General features: G+C 49.8%; 1 protein-coding gene across 2 annotated transcripts; it reads left to right on the top strand.

Annotated features, from left to right (window-relative positions):
- Nucleotides 1–538: 538 nt before the first annotated feature.
- On the top strand, nt 539–13,888 carry LOC134339055 (tubulin beta-4B chain-like). Of its 2 annotated transcripts, XM_063035334.1 has the most exons (4): nt 544–901; nt 2,018–2,126; nt 2,212–2,322; nt 12,455–13,888. In XM_063035334.1, the coding sequence occupies exons 1-4, from the start codon at nt 845–847 to the stop codon at nt 13,528–13,530; spliced, it is 1,353 nt and encodes a 450-aa protein (XP_062891404.1). In that variant the 5' UTR covers nt 544–844; the 3' UTR covers nt 13,531–13,888. The 2 variants fall into 2 exon arrangements, with proteins under 2 accessions (XP_062891405.1, XP_062891404.1); XM_063035335.1 differs by lacking the exon at nt 2,212–2,322 and having other exon boundaries at nt 539–901.
- Nucleotides 13,889–20,048: the final 6,160 nt, after the last annotated feature.

The following is a 20,048-nucleotide window of genomic DNA, read 5'->3' on the forward strand; positions in this document are numbered from 1 at the left end:
GACAGTGGGATTAGTTTGGGGTCTGACACACGGTCGTGGGGAGAGAATGGGACAGTGGGATTAGTCGGGGTCTGACACAGGGCTGTGGGGAGAGAGTGGGACAGTGGGATTAGTTTGGGGTCTGACACGGCTGTGGGGAGAGAATGGGACAGTGGGATTAGTTTGGGGACTGACGCAGGGCCGTGGGGAGAGAGTGGGACAGTGGGATTAGTTTGGGGTCTGACACGGCTGTGGGGGAGAGAGTGGGGCAGTGGGATTAGTTTGGGGTCTGACACAGGGCTGTGGGAGAGAGTGGGATTAGTTTGGGGTCTGACACGGCTCTGGGGGGAGAGAGTGGGACAGTGGGATTCGTTTGGGGTCTGACACAGGGCTGTGGGGAGAGAGTGGGATTAGTTTGGGGTCTGACACGGCTCTGGGGGGAGAGAATGGGACAGTGGGATTAGTTTGGGGATTGACACGGCTCTGGGGGGAGAGAATGGGACAGTGGGATTAGTTTGGGGTCTGACACAGGGCTGTGGGAGAGAGTGGGACAGTGGGATTAGTTTGGGGATTGACACGGCTCTGGGGGGAGAGAATGGGACAGTGGGATTAGTTTGGGGATTGACATGCGGGGAGAAGGCGAATGACCCGGCACAGTCTGACAGGCGGTAGCACTGACCAATAGTGGGGTAAATTTCCAGGTGGGGCAGTAGCCGACCAGTAGGCATTCCAGGGGTGGCCGGGAGCCACTCGCCTCAGCCAATGGGGAGCTGGTCCGACTGTATAAAGCCGGCGAGTTCACCGGCTCCGGTAACCATCGAATCTGAATCCCTGATCACTTCCAACCGACCAGCAGCGGAAAACAATGCGGGAGATCGTGCATATTCAGGCCGGTCAATGCGGCAACCAGATCGGAGCCAAGGTAGGGAGGAGCGTTTTGTACCCACACACATTCCCCAGCTCCCTGGCCATGGGATCTTCCCGTGCATTGCCCCATTTTCCAACTCCCGGGTCCCTGGAAAGGGCGAGTTCCTGTTATCTACCCGTGCATTCCCCAAGCTTCGGGTCGCCGGGAGGGGAGAAGTGGGGGGGGTAGAGGAGAGAGGGAGGGGGAGAGGCAGGAGAGGAGAGGGTGGAGGGGAAGAGGAGAGGGAGGAGGGGGAAGAGGAGAGGGAGGAGGGGCAAGGCGGCGGGGGAAGGGGGAGAAGGGGTGCAAAGGAGGGAGAGGGGTAGGGGAAGGTGGGGCGGGGGAAGAGATGAGATCTTCCAGTTCCTGACCCCTTCCTCCGCTATTTCACCCGGGTCCTGGGATTTTCCTGCTCTTGGCCCTGTCCCATTGATGGGGAACGGGGTGGAAGGGTGGGTGAGAGTTATCTTCCTGTTCCTGCCGCCACCCACCCCCCGCGCCAAAGCCCAAAAGACGGTGCGGGGGCGGGGGACCGGCTGCCCGGTTGAGAGACTCCACTTTCGCCGCACCAGGAACGTTTCTCATCTCTTCATCCCTTCCCCCCACCCCCACACCACCTTCCCCTACCCCTACCCCTCTCCCTCCTTTGCACTCCTCCCCTTCCCCCTTCCCCCTCCCCTCCCCTCCCCTCCCTTTCTCTCCTCCTCTCTCTCTCTGCCTTGCCCTTCCTCTCCCCCTCCTCTCCGCTCCTCCTCCCCCTCCTCTCCACCCTCCCTCTCCACCTCTCCCTCTCCTCCTCCCCTCTCCCCCTCCCTCTCCGCCTTCCGTCTCCTCTCCTCCTCCCCTCCACCTCGACCTCCACCCCTCCGCCCTGCCTATCCCTCCTTCCTCCCTCCCCCATTTCATTCCTCCCCTTCCTTTCCATCTTCCTGTCCTACCTTCCCTTTTACCATCTATTTTTTCTCCATCTCCCTTACTCACCCTCTTTTCCTCCTCCTTCCCTCTACCCCCCCTTTTCTCTTTATACCCTTTACCTCTCTCCCTTACTCTTCTCTCTTAACCTGTCCTTCTATCTCTGCTCCCCCCTCCCTCTGTCTCCGTCTCTGCCCCCCCCCGTACCCCCCACTGCAGTTCTGGGAAGTCATCAGCGATGAGCACGGCGTTGACTGCACGGGGACATACAGAGGTGACAGCGACCTGCAGCTGGAACGGATCAATGTTTATTACAATGAAGCCACAGGTACACCTCACCTCGTCTGCGCTCCCTCCACCCCCCACCCTGTGCCCGAGCTCTCCTTTCTGAGGACCCTCATCTCCTCTTGCAGGTGGCAAGTACGTACCCAGGGCCATACTGGTGGATCTGGAGCCGGGCACGATGGACTCCGTACGGTCCGGACCCTTCGGGCAGATCTTTCGACCTGACAACTTTGTTTTTAGTGAGTGTACACCCACAGACTGTTTTGCAGGGTGGAAGCAGCTAATCCATGGGTGGTCCTGAAAAAGTGGGAGTGGAGGGGCACCTTGCATGCCTCAGTCAAGGGAATTGGCTGCTTGGCACTGAGGGCCTTTGCTCGGCAGACTGATCCTGGGTAAGAAATTAGAACGAATAGGCGGATGACTCGGCACCATGGCTCGTTGTGATGGAAGGGCTGTGTATTTCATTGTTATATGATGACCGGTGAAGAATGAGACCAGCTAATGGGTCACCATGGTGACGATGGAGACCTATGTAACTCCTGCCCAGTCTACATGGAAACTTGTTTTATAGGCCATAAGACATAGGAACAGAATGAGGCCATTCAGCCCATCGATTGGCTGAAATTGATCACAGCCGAGTGTGAGGTTTTGCTTTTCGGTCGAACCAACCAGGGTAGGTCTTACACAGTGAACAGCAGGGCACTGAGGAGTGTGGTAGAACAAAGGGATCTGGGAATACAGGTCCATAATTCATTGACAGTGGCGTCACAGGTAGATGGGGTCATAAAGAAAGCTTTTGGCACATTGACCTTCATAAATCAATGTACTGAGTACAGGAGATGGGATGTTATGTTGAAGTTGTGGAAGACGCTGGTGAGGCCTAATTTGGAGTATTGTGAAACGAGAAAAAATCTGCAGATGCTGGAAATCCGAGCAACACACAAAATGCTGGAGGAACTCAGCTATGGAAAAGAGTACAGTCGATGTTTCGGGCTGAAACCCTTCGGCAGGACTGAAGTATTCTGTCCAGTTTTAGTCACCTACCTGCAGGAAAGATGTAAATAAGCTTGAACGAATACAGAGAAAATTTCCAAGGATGTTTCCGGGTCTGGAGGACCCGAGTTACATGGAAAGATTAAATGGGTTCGGACTTTATTCCCTGGAGCGTACGAGACTGAGGGGAGATTTGATAGAGGTATACAAAATTATGAGGTATAAATAGGGTAAATGCAGACAGGCTTTTTCCACTGAGGTTGGGTGGGACTACAACCAGAGGTCACGGTTTAGATTGAAAGGTGAAAAGTTTAAGGGGAACATGAGGGGAAACATCTTCAATCGGAGGGTCTGCAAGTGTGGATCGAGCTGCCAGCACAAGCGGTGCATGCAAGTTTGATTTCACGTTTAACAGAAGTTTGAATACGTAAATGGATGTGAGGGGTATGGAGGGTTATGGTTGCCGTGTGGGTTGGTGGGAGTAGGCAGATTAAATGGTTCAGCATGGACTAGATGGGCTGAAGGGCCTGTTACTGTCATGTACTTTTCTATGACTCTGAAAATTTCACAGAATCTAAGTGAGTGTTTCCAGAGCAAAAAAAAGCATACACTTCCAGTGTCCTCAAAACATTTTCTTCTGCCCAGTCTTCCTAGTGCGGTGCGGTGTGCTACACGTTGTCGTGAGGGCCAGTGAACACGTCTCTAGCCACCTTAACTCGGTCTCATCACGTAACTGAGCTGAGTGAACTTCACTCCAGGGCCACGTTCCGTCCCTCAGCTGCCCCATTCGATTGTGGGTGCTAAGGGCAGCGAAATGATGCTTACAGCACAAGGCTTTTGTCAACCCTTATAACTTTCAGTTCCTTTCTGTTGTCATAGTTGGGTGTAAGGAGAGGTAGTGGAGACAAACTCCCACTACCAATTAAATGCTTTCAATTACGTGCATTTCGAATACCGAGTCTGGCTCCTATGCCCAGCAGAACTGTTTCTACTGACAGGAGAGGGGGCAAAGGCAGGACAGAGACACGTTGTCAGCCTCGGTCAGCTGCTCATCCAGGAGAACGAAAACTCTGATCTGCTTTGCAGCCATGGGGAAGGTTTTGGGAGTGAACCCCGAGAGAAAATGAGGAGCTGGAGTCCCTAAGTCAGTCCTACATTGAGTTCAACGCTGACTAGTAACTCCTGCGACGCCACTGGTGCCAGACTGTTAGTCCTTGCCATTCCTTCAGATTCATCAGATGTGTGGAGAGAGGCAGCTCCCCCCCGCCATATCGTACTGCTCTGGCTTGCGTACCAGGTAGACAACTGGAACACAACATCCGCAGTCGACCCCCACCAACGGAGGCCTCGTATAACTTTACCCATAAAGTGAGGACTGTTTTCACTTGAAAGTTTCTGCAGGATCCCAAAGCTAGGAGTAAATAAGGGTAATCAAAAATTCGGCATTACATCACTCACTTTCAAGTCCAGTTTACTGTTCAACCGTACATCACAGAATGAACTGAAGTTCCTCTGGATCAAGATGCACAGCACACTACATATAACTCACACACACAACAAATAAACTAATGGTTTGTTTACGATACAGGTTAAAAAAGTAACCGGTATTATGCTACCGGTGCTTCACTGCGTGATGAGACTGGGTGGTGGCAGGGAGTTCAGTGGCCTTACCGTCTGGGGGAAGAAGCTCTTTCCCATCTTGACGGTCTTTGCCCTAATGCTACGCTACCTCCTGCTTGAGTGGTTGGGGGGGAGAATCAAAGAGACGGGCAGATGGATGGGAGGGGTTGAATTGTTCTCCAATCTTGGCAATTTACTTCATCAGCATACGAGGAGATATTGTCAGTGCGCTGTTAATTTGTGGTGCGTTCTCTGAATGCTTGGCCTTTATATACTTACCAGTTGATTGGTCATCATTTCCGAAACTTAACTGTGACATAGGGTGGGGCTGCAGCACTGGTTGGTTGTGTGGTGAACTCTGTGCGTTGGCTCATAAATAGGATTGAGATCTTCACCTCTGCTTCGAGTTGTTCGTGGAAAACTAGCCCTCTTGGAATTCTCTTGCAGACCACGTGTTTTCTTGCACCGTGACTTCACTCATGCCCAGGCCAATTTGTGCCCCTCCCGATCTTCATGGGTGGAGATGGGAGAGAGTCGGTCGTGTCGTTTCACAGAGAGCTGATATTCACCGATCCTCGTGGATAGTTTTCTCCCCGTTCGGCTGAACAATGCAGAGAAGGTTCAAACATCGGAGGTGCAGAGGGATTTGGGAGTCCCCGTGCAAGGCTCCCAGAAGGTTAATTTACAGGTTGAGTCAAGGATAAAGAAGGCAAATGCAATGTTGACATTTATTTCAAGGGGAATAGAATATAAAAGCAAGGAGATAATGTTGAGCCTTTGTAAGACACTAGTCAAGCCGCACTTGGAATATTGTCAACTGTTTTGGTCGCCATATCTCAGAAAGGATGTATTGTCATCAGAGAGAGTCCAGAGTTCATGAAGATTATTCTGGGAATGAAGGGGTTAACATAATAGTAGCGTTTGGCAGCTTTGGGCCTGTACTCACTGGAATTTAGAAGAATGCATGGAGATCTCATTGAAACCTACCGAATGTTGAGAGGACTAGATGAGGTGGATGTAGAGAGGAGTTTCCAATGGTGAGGTTATCCAGAACTAGAGGGCACAGCCTCAGAATCGAGGGGCAGCCTTTTAGAACAGAGGTACGGAGGAATTTTTTTAGCCAAAGAGTGGTGAATCTGTGGAATGTTCTGTCATAGACTGTAGTGCAGGCCAAGTCCGTGGGTACATTTAAGGTAGAAGTTGATCGTTCCCTGATCGGTCAGAGTATCAAAGGCAGGTGAATGGAGTTGAGTGGGATCCAGGATCAGCCATGATAAAATGGTGAAGCGACTCGATGGTCTGATTAACCTAAATCTGCTCCTATGTCTTCTGGTCTTATGGTGATATTTGCTGTGTTAGGCTCCAGGCAGGGAAGGATCATTGGCAATGCCAAGGGCCCTGCGTAGGTGACTGGAAGAGGAGCCCGGTGATGCTCTTGGCAGTCTGATAAGAGCAGCAAGTTCATAAGCAAATCTCATACGTTTAGGTAACCACAACGTCCATTTGGAAACTGTACAAGTAATCTCCAGGGCGAGGGCCCCACAGCAGCAGACCCTGGCAGTGCCTTTCAGGATTGTGTCTCATACCATTGCTGCTACGTTCCTTGCTCTGGTCAAGAATCTTCCATTTTCAATTATATGGAAGGTACCGGAAAAGGGCCAGTAACCCATCCTGCTCATTGACTGTTTGTCCCTCTCCCAGCAGGGAGGAGGCTACATCGCATCCAGCCCAGTGACAGAACATTTCACAGATTCACCGCTCTCTGGCTAAAAAAAAAAACTCCTCCTTCCCTTTGTTCTAAAAGGTCCGGATACCCCCGTTATGTGCCGCATCGTATGACGTGGGTGATCATGGTCTTTGACCGTGATTGTTCCCGGCAAACTTTTCTACAGAAGCCTTTGCCATTGCCTTCTTCTGAGCAGTGTCTTTACAAGACAGGTGTCCCCAGACATTATCAATACTCTTCAGAGATTGTCTGCCTGGCGTCAGTGGTCACATAACCAGGACTTGTGATATGCACCAGCTGCCTGTACGACCATCCCTGATCCAGTGTCTAAGCAGGTGCTACACTCTGTCCAAGGGTGACCTGCAGGCTAGCGGAGGGAAGGAACACCTTACACCTCCTTTGGTAGAGATGTATCTCCACTCTGCCACGCCAGGACCACCAGACTCAAAACCAGTTACCTTCCCCTAACAGTAAGGCTGATCAACACCTCCACCCATCACTTCAGTATTCCCATCGGTCACCTTTACGAACATACAATCAATCATAAGCTGTCTTATGTGTTTATATTTATTGTGTTTTTTATTATTATTGTGTTATATTGTGTCACAGAGAAGGACAGCACAGAAGCAGGCCCTTCAGCCCATCTAGTCCATGCTGGACCATTTAGACTGCCTATTCCCATCAACCTGCACCAGGACCACACCCCTCCATAACCCCCCCCCATCCATGTACCTGTATAAACTTCTCTTAAACGTTGAAATCGAGCTTCCATGCACGACTTGCACTGGCAGCTCATTCCACACTATCACAGCCCTCTGAATGAAGAAGTTTCTCCTCGTCTTCCCCTCAAACTGTTCACCTTTCACCCTTAACCCGGGACCTCTGGTTGTAGTCCCACCCAACCTCAGTGGAAAAAGCCTGCTTGCATTTACCCCGTAGTGTGCATACTAAATACAACTTTGAGATTCGCCGTCTTACGAGCAGCCTCCAAACAAAGAAACACAGTATTAGCACAACACTTTACATGTAGGTGACCCAGGTTCATTTCTCGTCGTGATCGCGTGGGTTTCCTCCGGGTGCTCCGGTTTCCTCCCACAGTCCAAGGACACACCGGTCAGTAGGTGAATTGGTGATTGTAAATTGTCCCGTGATTAGGCTAGGGTTAAACTGGGGGACTGCTGGGCAGCATGGCCTATTGCATGTTGTATATCAATAAATAAATAAATTATTAAAAATGCACAATAAACATTTTCAAACACTAAATGTGCAGAAAAAAGCAAATTGTGCAAACAGCAAAAAAAAGTTCTGACAGGCTGCATGACTGTCTGGTGCGGGGGTGAGGGGCTACTGCACAGGACTGAAAAAAGCTGCAGAAAGTTATAAAGTTACTCAGCTCCATCATGGACACCAGCCTCCGTAGTATCCAGGATGTCTTCAAGGAGCGGTGTCTCAGAAAGGCAGCGTCCATTATTAAGGACCTCCAGCACCCAGGACAGCCCTTTTCTCACTGTTACCATCAGGTAGGAGGTACAGGAACCTGAAGACACACACTCAGCGATTCAGGAACGGCTTCTTCCCCTCTGCCATCCGATTCCTAAATGGACATTGAACCCGTGAACACTACCTCACTACTTACATTTTATTTTCTGTTTTGCTATTTTCAATCTAACTATTCCATACACATATATACTTACTGTAATTGATATATTTATTTATTTTCTATATTATAAGACCATAAAATGTAGGAGCAGAATTAGGGCATTTGGCCCTATTGAATCTGCTCTGTCGTTCAATAATGGCTGATCCTTTCTTTCCCCTCCTCAGCCCCAGTCCCCAGTCTTCCCCCCAGAACCTTTGATGCCATGTCCAATAAAGAACCTATCAATCTCTACATTAAATACACCCAACGACCTGGCCTCTACAGCCGCCTGTAGTAACAAATTCCATAAATTCATCACCTTCTGGCTAAAGAAGTTTCTCCACATCCCTGTTTTGAAAGGGCGCCCCTCTATCCTGAGGCTGTGCCCTCCTGTCCTAGACTCCCCCACCATGGGAAACATGCTTTCCACATCTTCTCTGTCTTGGCCTTTCAACATTCGAAAGGTTTCCATGAGATCCCCTCTCATCCTTCTGAATTCCAGCGAGTACAGACCCAGAACCATCAAACGTTCTGGTATGATAACCCCTTCATTCCCAGAATCACCCTTGTGAACCTCCTCTGAACCCTCTCCAATGTCAGCACATCTTTTCTTAGATAAGGAGCCCAAAACCACTCAGAATACTCGAGGTGAGGTCTCACCAGTGTTTTATAAACCTCGGTATCACATCCTTGCTGTTGTATTCTGGACCTCTTGAAATGAATGCTAACATTGCATTTGCCTTCCTCACCACCAACTCAAGCTGCAAGTTAACTTTTAGGGTGTTCTGCACTCTATGAACGTGAGGTGTCACGGGTGAATGTGAGGCGTCGCGGACGTAGGTAGGAAGGGATCGAGGTACGCCGATATGTTCTCCAATCACAAACAAGAGACAATATGCAGATGCTGGAAATCCAAGCAAGACACACAAAATGCTGGAGGAACTCAGCAGGCCAGGCATGTCTGCATACCTCGACTCTGTTTTATCCCCCCCGCAGTTCAGTCCCTTCCTACCTACAACTGTGACACATCACACGCTCTGGATCTTTTCAAGGATTTCAGGTTCCTTGGCCCCCGTCATCTCATTTTCACTACGGACCTCCAGTCCCTCTACCAGGAAGACTTCAAAGCTCTCCTTTTTGTCTGGACACCAGCCCCAACCAGTTCCCCTCCACCAGCACTCTCCTCTGCTTAGCAGAACTTGTCCTCACTCCTTATAATTTCTCCTCTGGCTCCTCCCACTTCCTTCAAACAAAAGGTGTAGCCATGGGCACTCACCTGGGTCCCAGCTATGCCTGCCTGTTTGTCAGCTACGTGGAACAGTCTATGTTCCAAGCCTACACTGGTGACCGTCCCACACTTTTCCTACGCTACATCGACGACTGCATTGGCGCTGCTTTCTGCACCAATGCCAAACTCATCAACTTCATCCACTTTGCCTCCAACATCCGCCCTGCCCTCAAATTTACCTGGTCCATTTCCAACATCTCCCTCCCGTTCCTCGATCTCTCTGTCTCAGTCTCTGGAGACAACTTATCTACTGATGTCTATTATCAACCCACAGACTCTCACAGCTACCTCCTCCCACCCTGTTACTTGTAAAACACCATCCCCTTCTCTCAATTCCTCCATCTCCGCCGCATCTGCTCTCAGGATGTGGCTTTTCATTCAGCTGTCCTCCTCTTTCAAAGAAAGGGGCTTCCCTTCCTCCACCATCAACACCGCCCTCAACTGCATCTCTTCCTTTTCAAACACGTCTGCTGTCACCCCTTCCTCCCGCCACACTACCAGGGATAGGGTTCCTCTTGTCCTCACCTACCACCCCAGAACCCTCCACATCCAGCACATAATTCTCTAGAAGTTCCACCATTTTCGACGGGATTCCACTACTTATCCTTGCAAGCAGAACAAGTGCTGCATCTGCCTCTACACCTCCTCCCTCACTACAGTTCAGGGCCCCGAGCAATCCTCTGAGGTGAGACGGCACTCCGCCTGTGGGTCTGTTGGGTCATATACTGTGTCTGGTGATCCCGGTGAGGCCTCCTGTATATGGGTGAGACCCAAGGTAGATTGGGAGACCGCTTCAGCAGGCACCTACACTCCGTCCAGCAGAGATCTGCCAGTCGTCACCCATTTTAATTCCACTTCCCATTCCCATTCCGATACGTCCATACATGGCCACCTCCGTGATCGTGGTGAGGCCACACTCAGGTTGGAGGAACAACACCTCATATTCTGTTTGGGTAGCCTCCAACTTGATGGCATGAACATTGATTTCTCAAATTGATGCAGTGACCCCCACTTCCCCCCCCTCACCTTATCTCCTTGCCCACCCATCACCTCTCTCTGATGCTCCTCCCCCTTTGCTTTCTCCCATGGCCTCCGTCTCTTTCATCAATCGACTCCCCCCCCCCAAGGTTTCACCTATCACCTTGTGTTTTTCTCTCTCCCCTCACTCCAGCTTTTAAATCTACTCCTTGTCTTTTCTCTCCAGTCCTGCCGAAGGGTCTCCATAGACGCTGCCTGGCCTGCAGAGTTCCTCCAGCACTGTGTGTTGCTTAGTTTCCATGATTGTTCATTGTTGTGGTTTACCCCTAAGGCACAGAGAGATTCCACATAAATGTTTACCGCAGCTCTGGCTGCAAGTTCAAATTCATTGTCATTGCTAATGTACACATGTACACCTCCAAATAAAACAGTGTTCCTCCGGACCAGGGTGCACAACACAGTACAGACAACTCCCATACAACCGTACACATGTACACCTCCAAAGGAAACGACGTTCCTCCGGACCAGGGTGCACAACACAGTACAGACAACTGCCGTACAACCGTACACATGTATACCGTCAAATAAAACAGTGTTCCTCTGGACCAGGGTGCACAACACAGTACAGACAACTCCCGTACAACCGTACACATGTACACCTCCAAATAAAACAGTGTTCCTCTGGACCAGGGTGCACAACACAGTACAGACAACTCCCATACAACCGTACACATGTACACCTCCAAAGGAAACAACGTTCCTCTGGACCAGGGTGCACAACACAGTACAGACAACTCCCATACAACCGTACACATGTACACCTCCAAAAGAAACAACGTTCCTCCGGACCAGGGTGCACAACACAGTACAGACAACTCCCATACAACCGTACACATGTACACCTCCAAAAGAAACAACGTTCCTCCGGACCAGGGTGCACAACACAGTACAGACAACTCCCATACAACCGTACACATGTATACCGTCAAATAAAACAGTGTTCCTCTGGACCAGGGTGCACAACACAGTACAGGCAACTCCTGTACAACCGTACACATGTACACCGTCAAATAAAACAGTGTTCCTCCGGACCAGGGTTCACAGGAACACTTTTATTTGGCAGCGTACATGTGTACCGTTGTATGGCAGTTGTATGTACTACGTTGTGCACCCTGGTCCGGAGGAACGTTGTTTCTTTTGGAGGTGTACATGTGTACGGTTGTATGGGAGTTGTCTGTACTGTGTTGTGCACCCTGGTCCGGAGGAACACTGTTTTATTTGGAGGTGTACATGTGTACATTAGCAATGACAATGAATTTGAACTTGCAGCCGGAGCTGCGGTGAACACTTACACGGATTCTCTTGTGCCTTAGGGGTAAACCACGACAATGAACAATCACAGAAACTGTGGGTTTCTTACCTTTTCAGGGAACTCCATTAATACATCAGCATCAGAACCTGGTCTCCTATTACCAGCAGGAGCTGTGAAGTTTGTTGTCTTTCTGGTCGCTGTACAATGCAACACGTAAGAAAACTGACTTTCAGTCAGAATTTCAAGTAAACTGTGTAGCCTGTGGTGGGGATGGAAACATACTGAAGCTGCCTTGGCCTGTGGGCATCTTTGAGCTCAGAGGCCAAAAAAACACATCACTTTCCGTCTCTTGCCCCCTCCCTGTCACCATACACAAGGATGATATGCAAATTCGTGAGGTGTTCCACATTTTTAGGTTACGAGGAGAAGGCCTGGAACTGGCGTTGAGGAGGAGGGAAGAAAAAAGATCAGCCATGATTGAACGGTGGAGCAGACTCGATGGGCCAAATGGCCTAATCCTGCTCCTATGTCTTATATGCTCTTGTGGTCTTACGGTCTTATGTTTATTCAATCAAAAAAACTATGAAACTATCTGATTAGAATAGTGTTCTCTAAATGACTACACTGTTGAAAACATACATCAAAGTTGCTGGTGAACGCAGCAGGCCAAGCAGCATCTGTAGGAAGAGGTGCAGACACCAGTTACGTCAGTCAGGTAACCTCTCTCCCTGTTCCTCTTCCCATTTCCTACGACCCTGTCTGTCCTGTCCAAAACCTCTAACCTCTTCCCATCTCCCCCCCTCTCTCCTCCCCAGGCCAGAGTGGAGCAGGAAACAACTGGGCCAAGGGCCACTACACAGAGGGAGCTGAGCTGATGGACTCCATCATGGACGTGTTAAGGAAGGAAGTGGAGAGTTGTGACTGCCTCCAGGGATTCCAGCTCACCCACTCGTTGGGCGGGGGCACTGGTTCAGGCATGGGCACCCTCCTCATCAGCAAGATCCGTGAGGAGTACCCCGACCGCATCATGAACACCTTCAGCGTCGTGCCCTCACCCAAGGTGTCAGACACGGTGGTGGAGCCCTACAACGCCACGCTCTCCGTCCACCAACTAGTGGAGAACACGGACGAGACCTTCTGCATCGACAACGAGGCCCTCTACGACATCTGCTTCCGCACCCTCAGACTCCCTACCCCCACCTACGGGGACCTCAACCACCTGGTCTCTGTCACCATGAGTGGCGTCACCACCTGCCTCCGCTTCCCCGGCCAGCTCAACGCCGACCTGCGCAAGCTGGCCGTCAACATGGTCCCCTTCCCCCGGCTCCACTTCTTCATGCCGGGCTTCGCCCCTCTCACCAGCCGCGGCAGCCAGCAGTACCGTGCCCTGACGGTGGCCGAGCTGACCCAGCAGATGTTCGACGCCAAGAACATGATGGCGGCCTGCGACCCCCGCCACGGCCGCTACCTGACCGTGGCGGCCATCTTCCGCGGCCACATGTCCATGCGGGAAGTCGATGAGCAGATGCTTAACGTCCAGAACAAGAACAACGTCTTCTTTTCCGACTGGATCCCCCACAACGTCAAGACGGCCGTCTGCGACATCCCGCCCCGCGGCCTCAAGATGTCCGCCACCTTCATCGGCAACTCCACCGCCATCCAGGAGCTCTTCAAGCGCATCTCCGAGCAGTTCACCGCCATGTTCCGACGCAAGGCTTTCCTGCACTGGTACATGGCTGAGGGGATGGACGAGATGGAGTTCACAGAGGCCGAGAGCAACATGAATGACCTGATTGCTGAGTACCAGCAATACCAGGATGCCACCGCCGAGGAGGATGGAGAGTTTGAGGAGGAGGATGATGATGAGGAGCTGACCAGGGAAGCAGTGTAGAAGATTCCACTGCCAGTAAGTCATCTTTCCTGCATTCCCAAAGCCAGGGACGCCACCCCCCCCCCCCACAAACAACAATCAAAGCACTCTCTCTTGTTCCTTCAGCAGGGTTCGAGAGAGAAACAGAGAAGTGGCTAAACAAGTCCCACCCCCATTGAAAAATCGAAAAGGGGGAAGGGGAAGCCGCATGAGTTCCCTGGTGCCTACGTCACTGCAGAAATCTTTCATCCCTATTGCGCTCCCTTTAATATCTCCTACTTCCCCACCCCCATGGTGAGCTTGCCTTGTTTTGAGAGCGTGTGCGTGTAAACACGGTATCTCTGTCACTTCATGGAAGGTGGGGTGATTAAAATATTTGATAGCATTTCTGAGTGTCCTGTGCAGTTCTTCTGTGGGATGGTCTTCTGCTTGGGTGCTGGTTCGATTTTGGCCGTTGGGACCGGCGTTGCATACATCTCCCGTCTCTCAGCATTTTCCTCCTCCTTCTCTTCCTCAGAAAAGAAGGACATGAAAAATGTCAGTGCTCTGTCAGGACAGACCACAGAACTCATCTGCTGAGGCTTCTTCTGGGTGGAACTGGCGGATCAGAAAGGAATGATCACGTTAATGCGGCTACCTAACAGTCCGGAGGATTTAAGGGAACAAATTTGTAGAGAGGTTGCAGACTGTCGCAAGAAACATAAGTTTGTGATAGTAGGTGAGTTTACCTTTGCACAGGTTGACTGCGACTCCCATTCTGGAAAAGGGTTGGACATGTTCAGGAAAGTTTCCCAGTGAGAGAGGGTCTGTAATCAGGGAATGAGACAGGGCAGCTGACAGAAGTTTGTATCAAGTGATCTGCCCTCAGTAACAATGATCAGCGAGGCACAGAGAATCTGTATTTATTGACAAGTAACTTTTATTGTCTCAACTAACAAGCACATGGGTTGACAAACTAATTACATATGTGCACCCAGCTAGAATCCCTGACCCTCCACGAACAGTCAATGAAGAGAAAAGGTAATACACGGGAAAGGACTCCATGCTGGCCAGGCATTCCTCATGGTCACGAACTCCACGTGTCCGAAGAGTCCTCCCTATCCACGATGGCTGGTCTCTGGTTGATGGAGAGTTATCGTCCCAATGTAATTGAAGCTCCCTATCCACGGTGGCTGGTCTCTGGTTGCTGGAGAGTTATCGTCCCGATGTAATTGGAGCTCCCTATCCACGATGGCTGGTCTCTGGTTGCTGGAGAGTTATCGTCCCGATGTAATTGGAGCTCCCTATCCACGGTGGCTGGTCTCTGGTTGATGGAGAGTTATCGTCCCAATGTAATTGGAGCTCCCTATCCACGGTGGCTGGTCTCTGGTTGCTGGAGCTCCCTATCCACGGTGGCTGGTCTCTGGTTGATGGAGAGTTATCATCCCGATGTATTTGGAGCTCCTGACTCAAATTCTCCTCATCAACTAAATTGGTGGATCTGCATCCCATTGGCTCAAGGTCACCTTCTCATTGGCTCTAGTTCAGGTTCTATGGCTTCTGCGCACCCCCGCCCCCCAAACCAGTCAGAACAAGGAGACCCAGACACCGAGTCTAACGAGACCACAGTTCACCTCCCCGGAACGTCTGACATTTTACGTAATAAATAACTACTTGTCAGGTTTAGCAGGTCATTACCTGAAGCTCCTTGGGTCAATTCCCCTGATTAGGTTGTCCCAGTACAAGAATCAGTTCCGAGTTCACAAAATGTGGTGGGAGGGCAAAGGCAACTGGTCTGTCTGCTTTCCCCTGTCCTTGATTCATCCAAATCCACTGACTGTGGTTCCTTCTGGCCATCAGTTTCAAGGTAAGTATGGAAAAGGATAGGTCTGGTCCACAGGTTGAAATTCTAAATTGGATAAAGACCAATTTTGATGGTGTCAGAAAGGATCTGGCAAGTGTGGATTGGGACAGGCTGTTTTCTGGCAGAGGTGTACTTGGAAAGCGGGAGGCCTTTGAAGGTGACACTTTGAGAGTACAAAGCTTTTATTTGTACAAAGTAAAGAGTACAGTTTGAGAGTACAAAATTGCAAGATCAGAATGAGAATCTATGTGTGGAGCCAAAAGAGATGGGGGGAGACCTTGGCAACACACACAAAGTGCTGGAGGAGCTCAGCAGGCCAGGCAGCATCTATGGAAAAATGTTTTGGGCCAAAACCCTTCAGCAGGACTGGAGAAAAAAAGCTGAAGAGTAGATTTAAAAGGTGGGGAGGGGAGGGGAGGGAGGTGATAGGTGAAACCTGGAGAGGAGGAATGAAGTAAAGAGCTGGGAAGTTGATTGGTGAAGGAGACAGAGACAGAGTCCATTTCACCTTTCACCTTGTGTTTCTGTCTCCCCTTCCCCCATCTTTTAAAATCTCCTCCTCGGCTTTTCTCTCCAGTCCTGCCAAGAGGTTTCAGCTCGAAACGTCGACTGTACTTGTTTCCACAGACGCTGCCTGACCTGCTGATACCCTCCAGCATTTTGTGTGTGTGGACCGGATTTCTAGCATCTGCAGATTTTCTCTCGTTTGAGACTGAGAGGAGAACCGAAATGAATTTTTGCATCTGTATTTACTCAGGAGACAGACAGAGTCCATAGAAATGAGGCAAAATGACAACAATTTCGTGGACCCTGTACAGATTACACAGGAGAAGGTGTTTGTCACCTTGAGGCAAATTATAGTGGGTAGATTCCCAGGGCCTGACGAGATGTTCCCTCGGACCCTGCGGAAGGCAAGTGCAGTAATTGCCGAGATATTTAAATCTTCCTTAATGACAGGCAAGGCACCAGAGGATTGGAGGACAGCCAATGTTGTTCTGCTGTTTAAAAATGGCTCTAAACACAAATCAGGAAATTACAGGCTGGTGAGTCTGACATCCGTTGTGAGAACGTTACTGGAAGGTATTCTAAGAGACCGGATATACTGTATGAGTGTTTGGATTCACGGGGATTGATTAAGGATAGTCAGCATTGCTTTATGTGTCAATCTTACAGAGATTTTCAAGGAAGTTACCAGGAAACTTGATGAAGGCAAGGCAGTGGATGTTGTCTACATGGACTTTAGGAAGACAGTTGACCAGGCTTTGCCTGGGAGGTTGGTCAAGAAGATTCAGTCACTCGGCATTCAGGATGAGATAGTAAACTGGATTAGACATTGGTTTTGTGGGAGAAGCCAGAGAGTGGTAGGAGAGGGTTGTCTCTCTGACTGGACGCCTGTGACCAGTGGAGTGCCACAGGGATCAGTACTGGGTCTGTTGTTGTTTGTCATCTGTGTCAACAATAGGGATACTGTGGTTAATTGGATCAGAAAATTTGTGGATGGCACCACGATTGTGGGTGTAGTGGACGGTGAGGAAGGATATCATGGCTTGCAGAGGGATCTGCATCAGCTGGAATTCAGTGCAGAGAAGTGCGAGGTGACCAGGGTAGGACTTGCATAGTGAACAGTAGGGCACTGAGGAGTGGGGTAGAACAAAGAGATCTGGGAATACAGGTCCATAATCCATTGAAAGTGGCATCACAGGTTGATAAGGTTGCAAAGAAAGCTTTGGCCTTCATAGATCAAAGTACTGAGTACAGGAGATGGGATGTTACTGTATGTTGTCGTTGTACAAGAATGGGGGAGGGGGAGTGAGTTGGGTCTAATTTGGAGTATTGTGGGCAGTTTAGGTCACCTGTCTACAGGAAAGATGTAAATAAGGTTGAACGTGTACAGAGAAATTTTACAAGGATGTTTCTGGGTCTGGAGGACCTGAGTTATAAGGAAAGATTGAATAGGTTAGGTCTTTGTTCCCTGGAATGTAGAAGATTTAGAGGAGATTGACAGAGGTATACAAAATTATGAGGGTATAGATAGGGTAAATGCAAGCAGGCTTTTTCCACTGAGGCTGGGTGGGACTACAATAAGAGGTCATGGGTTAAGGGTGAAAGGTGAGAAGGTTAAGGAGAACCTCTTCACTCAGAGGATCGTGAGAGAGTGGAACAAGAGGCCAGCACAAGTGGTGCATGTGATTTCACTTTCAACGTTTAAGGTACGTGAATGAGAGTGCCACGGAGGGCTATTATGGTCCAGGTGCAGATCAATTGGACTAGGTGGGCCAAAGGGCCCGTAGTTTTTCTATGACCACGTGACTCAGGATTGGTAACGTGGGGGAGAGTGTGGGACTGCTTCTTCAACCACTAGGACAGTGTTTCCCAACCTGGGCTCCATTGTATTGGTCCATGGCATAAGAAAGGTAGGGAACCCCTGTGCTGGGTATCAATATCTCCCATCCCCTCTTTAAAACTGGAAGATTCAAATGGAATCTAACAACGCCATTGAGCAGGAAAAGTGTAGAGGATGTTGCCGGGCCTCGAGGGATTGAGTTATGGAGAGAGGTTGTGCAGATTGGGAATTTATTCCTTGGAGTGCAGGAGACTGAGGGGTGACCTTACAGAGGAGTATAAAACCCCCGAGGGACACAGATACGGTTATTGCGCACGGTCTTTTCCCCGGAGTTGGGCAATCAAGAACCAAAAGGATACAGATTTAAGGTGAGAGGGAGAGGGATTTAAGGGGCAAATTTTCAGACATCCCACCTCTCCTGGAAGTTTTGGGAGTCTCCCGCATATTGATAGCAGCTCCCTGATGCCCGCAAATTATATACAATATTCCAGAAGTCTATTTGTTTTTTGAAAGTGAGCGAGAGGGAGAGAGTGACAGACGTAGAAAGAGAGTGACAGAGAGAGTATCCTGATTGGTCTCCCTTTGTGCTAAGTAGACCTATCAGTTTTCTCTGTGGGCCGGTTTTACAGTCGACCTCTCTTTCATTATCCATCAGTTCAGTTTAATGTCCTGCAGTGCCATGGCAGAGTGTTCCAAAAATAGAAAATATAAAACGTACTTCACCCCAGTGTACCCCTGCCTAATAGGGGTCAAAAATAATGACGGTGTTGCTCGCTGCACTGTTTGCAACAGTGACTTTTCTATTGCCCATGTGGGTTAAATGACTGTAAAAGACATGTTGAAGTGAGTTTAACAGGTGTCATTCATTCATTAGCATAGCTAACGTTATTTAAACTAGCTGGCTAGCTGCTAAGGAGCTACTCTATTGATGTCCTACGTGATGAGGCCAAACTCCCTGTAGACTTGCCTCATCACAGTACAAGGAAAGTTTGCAAAAGGAATAGAAAAGCTACTTGCATTAATATTTAGCTATTAGCATTGAGACTGCCAAAAAAATACTCAACAAGGAATATATATATATATATGTAAATAGTTTCAATATGTAATCAAATAAATTGTGTCCTTTCATTATCAAATGTTCTGTATACATGCACCCTTGGAGGTTGACGGGCAGAGGGAGGTTATGGGGCTGCAGGGGGCAGAGGTGGTGCTACCTCCCTGGGATGAGGTTTTGCAGGGTGGAATGTCTGAAATTTTTCACCTAGAGGGCGGTCCATCTATGGAACAAGCTGCTAGAGGAAGTGGTTGAGCCAAGTACATCAACAACATTCCTGATGTTGGGGGAGTCCAGAACCAGAGGCCACAGTTTAAGAATAAGGGGTAGGCCATTTAGAACGGAGTTGAGGAAAAACTTTTTCACCCAGAGAATTGTGGATCTGTGGAATGCTCTGCCCCAGAAGGCAGTGGAGGTCAATTCTCTGGATGCTTTCAAGAAAGAGTTAGATTAAAGGTGGTGGAGTGAAGGGATATGGGGAGAAGGCAGGAACGGGGTACTGATTGTGGATGATCAGCCATGATCACAGTGAATGGCAGTGCGGGCTCAAAGGGCTGAATGGCCTACTCCTGCACCTATTGTCTATTGAGACACAAGGACGTACAGAAATAGGAAAGAAGGGAAATGGGTTAAATGTGGGCAAACAAGAAACAACAACAATTGTCCTGACGAAGGGTCTCGGCCTGAAACGTCGACTGCACCCCTTCCTAGAGATGCTGCCTGGCCTGCTGCGTTCACCAGCAACTTTTATGTGTGTTGCTTAAATGTGGGCAAGATGGAGATCTGGGTCAGCAGGGGCCGGTCGGGCCGATGGGCAGTTGTCATTGCCTGTTCGCCCAATCACAATTCCGCATGTGCAATTGTGACGACATTGTCGGCCACGCCAATCAGGCGGCGCAGCAGTTTTGCAGTGCAGAGCAATTTCTGCGCAGTGGGCTGGGCCTTTCATAATTCCGCGCCTGACGGCCAATAGAAAAACGGGTCTGCCTGACGGACGCGCATCATGACCAATGTGAAGAAGCTGTGGGAGCTGCCCAATGAACGGCCACTGGTGGGAACCTGTGTATGGGAGCCGTATCTACCATTGGGAGGGGGAGCTGCCTGACGGGCGGGTGTGTAGCCAATGGAGAGCGAATTCCGGCGGAGAGAGCGGGGGAGGGGGCTTCCCTTCAGACGGCCTATCTGGGTTAAGGAACATGGGGGGTGGGCCAGTGCTTGCTGACGGGCGGGTTCAGTAACTAATGGTTGTTGAGAACTGGAAGGAAGCGCAGAAGCCTCCAATGGACAAACAAATCAGT

This window comes from Mobula hypostoma, chromosome 28 (genome assembly GCF_963921235.1).
Source record: "Mobula hypostoma chromosome 28, sMobHyp1.1, whole genome shotgun sequence".
Lineage (NCBI taxonomy): Eukaryota > Metazoa > Chordata > Chondrichthyes > Myliobatiformes > Myliobatidae > Mobula > Mobula hypostoma.

What these genes read in the sequence shown, in the direction of transcription:
- LOC134339055 (XM_063035334.1), top strand. Translation starts at nt 845, where the DNA reads ATGCGGGAGATCGTGCATATTCAGGCCGGTCAATGCGGCAACCAGATC. An exon ending in GCAACCAGATCGGAGCCAAG is followed by an intron (nt 902 to 2,017) that starts GTAGGGAGGAGC and finishes CCCCCACTGCAG; the next exon opens with TTCTGGGAAGTCATCAGCGA. An exon ending in TTATTACAATGAAGCCACAG is followed by an intron (nt 2,127 to 2,211) that starts GTACACCTCACC and finishes CTCCTCTTGCAG; the next exon opens with GTGGCAAGTACGTACCCAGG.